We start from the raw sequence: 6,589 nt of genomic DNA, 5'->3' as shown, positions 1-6,589 counted from the left end.
ACTTGAAGTTCATCTTTATCATCAAATATTCACTGCAAGCATATTTTTTTAAGCTGCTACAATGTAGTCTATAAAATGTGTGTATGTATGTATATACATGTATATATACACGTATAGTGAATATATTTTATTAGGAATATTATATATTATACATACATATTTCTGGCATAGGAGCTATTGAGTCATGAACATTCCTTAAGCTCTGCATTTTTGTTCTATAGTCCCTTCCAAAAAGGTTGCATCCCACTGACAAGGTGTGAGAGCTTCTTGTATCACAGTCCAACCCCAGGTAATTTATATTTTTACTTCTATTTGTTTTTAAACATTGGGATTTAAAACAGGTTTAAGGACTATGCCGTTTTTGCACCAGGCTGAGGGGCTTGGCAGAAACCTGCCTTCCGCTCACCCCTACCTCCTGGTGCACAGGCTTGCAACCAGCGCCTCAGTGGGCTGTGAGGCTGCGCGTGCGCAGGGGACCCTAGCACCACCCGGTTGCCGTGGGAACTGCAGCTCGCTGCTGCTCCCACAGACGCCACTGTGAGCTATACCGAAGCCTGGGCATGGAGCTGCCGGATCAGGTCCGCCTGCGGCTGGGAAACTTCAGCCGGACCATGTTCAGCGAATCCAACCGGACCGGGCCAGAGTATACCGAGGGTCCGGGTGAGTGATCAAGGCGCAGAGTAGGGAGTGAGTGTGGCCCGCCGAGGACTTGGCGCAGGTTTTGGACAGGCCAGATTTGCCCGGACATAAAATGGTGGTTTCGCCTTCAGCTGGCGCGCCGCAGTGCGGGAAGCGCCTTAGAGGATAGGCCGGGTCATGGGCGGAACTGGGTCGTATCTATGCCTTGATCTCTCCGCCAGTCCTGTGCTGATGAAGCAGCGGCCTGGCTGGCGAACTGAAAACAGGGCAACTGAGGTGGCGCTAGCATTCCTCAAAAAATAAAATATAAAAGTTGCCCCCGCAGCACATGTCAAGTCCCTTGCTGTCTGCGAAGCCTCACGTTGCTTTTCCTTTGCGGCATCAACACTAACTTTTCAGGCTTGGGTGGAGGGAACTGCCCCATCCCAATGCCTACACCCCAAACCAATAAAATTTCTTTTCCTTTTCTCTTTTCCTAGCAGAACAAGTACGTTCCACAAGGCGGTTTTCTGGCAGAAGAGATGGAAAGAAATTTTTTTAATGAGTTATTTTAAATCACTATCCACTCCAGAGTAACAGTGGCTACACTAGCATTACTTTCAACAGAACTCTCCCTTTCCCTGCCTTCTCTTTCCCCTCCATGTATAAACTCGTTCTCTAAATCTCGTAGCAGAATACCAGAATGCTACACATTCAACATAAGACAAGTCAGAAGACAGTTTACTCCAAAACAGTTTCCCCATCTTAGCTTGTGATGATAGACAACATATTGTTAACCAAACCCACCCACACAGCTTTTATCATTGAACTTTGCTGGAAATAGAAATCTTTTCCTCTTGCTTGGTTTAGGTGTTTTGTTTGTTTGTTTGTTTGTTTGTTTTGAAGGGTCAGAGAAAGGTAAAGAATTCCTATAGGGTGCATTTTTTCAACTTGATTACTTGCCTGTCCCCCAAATTTAGGCCTCTTCATGATCTAGGATGTACAGAGAAAAACATAATGTGAAAAATTAGCTTTTTACATTTTTTATTCTAAAGGCAAGGATTAATAGGCTCTAAAATCTGATGACACGAGGTATCAGGGGTCAGTAGCCATTTTCAGTAAAGGGCCAGATAGTAAATATTTTAAACTTTGCAGAACATAAGTCTCTGTGGCAGCTATAGATAATAGACATGGCAGTGCTCCAATAAAACTTTATTTGTGGACATGAAAATTTGAATTTCATATGATTTTCAGTGTCATAAAATATTATTTTATTTTCCCCCCAACCATTTAAACATGAGAAAAACCATTTTTAGCTCACTTGCTATACAAAATCAGGCAGCTGATTTATATAATGTTTTAATTTAAATTCCATTTACAGAACTCAACTTGTACTTTTGCAAAATTTAATAAATTCATTTCTTGTACTTTCAAGGTTCATTTACATATTAACTTGATTTTCAGTTTCGTGATTATAAGTTTTATCTACTGAAATACAGACATGGTATAACTCTTAAGATGCTCACACACAAAATTTTTAACAAAAACTTTCTTGCAAAATTTGACTACATTTTCTGCTCCAAAGTTATTAAAACTTTCAGCGTAACTAATTTATCATTTTTCCATAATTTCTTCTGTATAGATCTGAAGTAGGTTTATTTGTACTGTAATTAAAAGTGTTTATCATTACCATGTCCACAGCTGACCAAGAGTTGTACTGTTGTTATGAAAAAAAATCCTAAGATGTGAGTTGCCTTCAGATTTTACAGATTTTAAGAATTCCTTTAATAAACAGGTGCAAGCAAAAGTAGATCATAATAACAATTTTAAAAACAGACTTAATCAGGCATATTCTTGGAACTAAAGGAAACCTTATTGCTGTGAGATGATTATTTCTTATATTTTTAAAATCATTAAATGACAGATAAAATGCTAAGTTGTAGAGAAAATTTTTTAAATCTGTTTTTAAGTTATTTATTTTAAAGCCTTTGTGAATTCTTACATTTAAAGCAATTGATTTCAAAGTACATATCTGCTCTTAAATTGTTAGAATTTAGTAAAATTTAGGATGCATAAAAGCTCAATTTAAAAAATAAAATTCTTATTTTAGGACCCTTCTCCCTTACTTAAAAGCAAAACATATTATATAATCAGCCTTAGATAAATGAAACCCATGTATCATGAATGGCTACACTGATAATGTCCTTATGACTGTTTTCATTAATTTATTCTTTCTGCTTATACATATTTGGTATTTACTATGTGTAAAGCAAGATACTAGGTTCTATGAGGGTCTCATATTTGGGCACAGTGGTGTTTGTGCTTACATTGAAGCTGTATATAAGTGAAAGAAATGGAAAGTAGACATTTATTCAGTGCCTCTTAAATACCAGGCATGGTGCTAAAGTGAAATATTTATATTATTTCTGTATTATCTCTAATTCTTACAAGCAACCTGTGAGCTAATTTTAATGTTACTGTTTTACAAATGAAAAAAATTGAGGCTCAAAGAGGTTAAATAACTTTATCTCAAGTCTGGCATCCAGAGTTACAGGGGAGTTTGGGGAGTTCAAAGTTTACTCATGATCTCTTCAGGACACCAGACTATGTGTTGAGTGAGGGGAGTGTGGTTCTTTGCTAACAGTTCTTATACACAAGTTAGAGTGATAAGTACCTAAAGGGCAAAGAGATTTCTACCGCGGTGGGGGAATACTTCAAGAAAGCATTTATGAAAAAAGTGATTTTGAACTGATTATTAATGAATGGCTGGGATTGGGGTATGCTGTAAAGGAATGTATGTCATAATTGAGGGAGATTAGTTTTTGTATGGGATTAATTTATATGTGAGAATGTAGCTTTCACGTATTTTATGTGTTTATTTTATAACCTCTTAGAACTCTACAAAGGAGATAATGATAATTATTGTGTTTCAGTGAGATTCATATTGATATTCTACATTTACTCTATTTCAGTAGTGTGCAAAAAAGTCAGCCGTAAGGCAAAATGACAAAGTTAATTGAAAAATATGAAACATACCCCCAAATAACCAATATGTGAACTAAATAGTATTTTGATGACTATTTCCTTTCGTTGGCAATTATTATAAATAGGCTTAAAATCTGAAGTTTTTTTTGAACCAATACAACAGTTATTCTAAGGAACTAAATGTTGTAGTCCAGGATGAAGAATTTGTTCCTTTTTTCTCTATTTCTTCTGTAGATAATGAAATGGTTTCCAGTTTGGCTTTGCAGATGTCACTTTATTTTAACACTTACTTTTTCCCACTTTGGTGGGTGAGCAGCGTTATGATGCTTCAGTTGAAGGTAAGTTCATGCTTTAATATTTCTCCCGAGGTCTCTTCTGCCCACCCCAGCATTGTTACATTGTCAATAAAGTTGGAGTTTTTAATATTCTTTGTATCTCAGGTCCATTTTACTATATGTGAGATTTTACAAACATGTTTATTATTTTTTTTTTTTTTAGTATTCGATCTTGCCTGATTACTACAAATTCATTGTGGTCACTGTTATCATCCTAATAACCTTAATCGAAGCTATCAGGTTGTATCTAGGCTACATGGGTAATCTACAGGAGAAGGTAGGCTCTTCTTTACTTTCTCTCAGTGCTACACATAAATGCAATAGGTTTTCATAGTAAGGAAAAGGAAGTGAGATGTGGTGGAGGGACCAAAGGCCTATTGTTAAGGCTTGGCTCCAACTTTACCACTTCGATCACTGTGGTCTGCTTAATCTCTTGAGCCTTGGTTTCTTCATATGTAAAATGGAAGAAATGTTTATTTCATAGGTTTATTGGGATTTAATGAAATAATTTATATAAAGTACCTGAAAATAGTAGGCACTTACGAATTGATAATTTTGCCTCTTCTCACCAGTATTAAAAATACTAGGTCAATTAAACATGTCTGTTTGGATCCTGGATAAGAAAATAGGAGAGAATTATAAACTCATTTCCTATGCCGGTGACATGTCTTCTGCATCACCAATGCTGCCTAAGCATTTACAGTTACCAGAGCTTAGGAATAATGTCTAGGCCCTTCATAATTAGTCGCCATCCAGCCTGTTTCACTGTATTTCTTGCTATTTCTTAAACCGAACATCCATTCCAGGCCAATATGTTGATTTCCTCATCTTTGCTTACTTACTTTATTACCTCTTCCTTTTTCTACCTATCTTTAAAAGCCCATATTCTGAATTCTTTGTTTTACACAGCCTAATCACTCTCTTGTCTTATTTCTTGTAGCATTTAGTCTGTACCACTAAGTGGTACATTTAATTATTTAGTAAGATGTAGTAGTATTCTAGGATTGTTAGTTTTCTCTTCTAATCTAGACTGTAAATTCTCTGAGGACAAGGACCCTGCTATACCCTTTTGAATTACAGAGTTCACACTGTAGGTTCACAGTAGTGCCTAGTCCTTGCTTATTTGTATAAACTTCACTGATAACTCTTAATATGTGTCACTGCAGGTTCCTGAGTTGGCTGGCTTTTGGCTTTTGAGCCTTCTATTGCAGTTGCCTTTAATTCTTTTCTTGCTCTTTAATGAAGGCCTAACGAATCTGCCCTTGGAAAAAGCAGTACACATCATCTTCACTATGTTCCTTACTTTCCAAGTTGTTTCGGCATTTCTTACCTTGAGGAAAATGGTAAATCAGTTGGCAACTCGTTTCCACCTCCAAGACTTTGACCGGCTCTCTGCAAATAGAGGAGGCATGAGAACAATGAGATCCTGTATAGAAGAGATTTGACCCAGTGCTGTTGAGTGAAAATCTTAAAGATCATTCTAGAAGACTGTAATAGTTATGAAAACAGAGATCTAGCATGAGATAAAGGACAAATCAAGTATTGGAATTGTATACCCTCTAGTTCTGAAACTCTTAAGTGTGGGGGCAATGATTAGACTGTACAGTACATGAAAGCAGTAAGTCAACTTTAAAGTCTTAATATTGTCCACCTAATGCCAAATATCTTAATTTTTAGGTTGTTGTTGACTTTCTCAAGTGCGTAGAATTCTGTGTTGGTGGTCATAGTTTACCAGCTTTACTGTAATATTTCTAGTTAGCACCTATAACTAGAAATGTCTATATTTCTTTTAAACTTGGTTGGTAACCATATCTTGGCAGTACATCTGAAGCACATGAAAATGCTTGTCAATATTCTGGTGTATTAGACTGTATTTGTAAACCAAGACACCAAATGTTCATGTCCGCTAGGGTTAAATTCTAACCCTAGTCATATCTGTTACACTGAAGTTAAGAAAAAACAAGTGGATTATCATAGGACTTAGGAAATATTTTTATTATAAAATTATATATTTTATAAAACCATGTTCAGTATTTATGGTGATGGTGGTGTGCAAAATGTCTTTACAATAAATTATAAAATATTTTTATTAACATATGCAACAAATCATTCTTGTCTTGTACAGTTCTGAGCCATGGGTTTATTATTTTTATTAGCGTTACAAGGGAAGAAGAAAAATACATATTAGAGAGCCTTCTATGTAATGAGCACAGTACTAAGCACATTAATACTTGTGATCACATCTACTAAATCATTATTCACTGAAGAACTGCTCTCAATAAATTTACATGAACCTTGAGTTGAAAACCAGGGTGCCTATAAATACATAGTCAGAACTAAGGTGGCCAAAGGGGCTATATTCGTGATCTTAAATAAGCATCTTCCGTTGCTAACAGGAAAAACCTATTTAAGGACATTCTGTTAAGAAAAAAAATTGCTTGGATGTCTGAACACTATTTGTAAGTGATTACTGGATCTTGTTAAGGGATCTACAGTAGTCTCCCCTCATCTGTGGGGTATACATTCCAGGACCACCAGTGGATGTCCGAAAACTTGGATACTACTAAACGTTATACATACTATGTTTTTTTCCTACACATTTAAACCTGTGATAAAGTTTAATTTATAAATTGAGTACAGTAAGAGATTAA

The 6,589-nt window shown here is 36.2% G+C and overlaps 1 protein-coding gene across 1 annotated transcript; it reads left to right on the top strand.

Moving 5' to 3' along the window:
• Positions 1–511: 511 nt before the first annotated feature.
• TMEM17 (transmembrane protein 17) lies at positions 512–6,033 on the top strand. The gene is made up of 4 exons (XM_016163030.2): positions 512–660; positions 3,838–3,941; positions 4,102–4,215; positions 5,105–6,033. The coding sequence occupies exons 1-4, from the start codon at positions 561–563 to the stop codon at positions 5,381–5,383; spliced, it is 597 nt and encodes a 198-aa protein (XP_016018516.2). The 5' UTR covers positions 512–560; the 3' UTR covers positions 5,384–6,033.
• The last annotated feature ends 556 nt before the right edge of the window (positions 6,034–6,589 follow it).

The sequence above is a fragment of the Rousettus aegyptiacus genome, unplaced genomic scaffold, assembly GCF_014176215.1.
Source record: "Rousettus aegyptiacus isolate mRouAeg1 unplaced genomic scaffold, mRouAeg1.p scaffold_m13_p_7, whole genome shotgun sequence".
NCBI lineage: Eukaryota > Metazoa > Chordata > Mammalia > Chiroptera > Pteropodidae > Rousettus > Rousettus aegyptiacus.
Note: the sequence above shows the minus strand (reverse complement) of the source record. Positions and strands in the feature narration are given on the sequence as shown.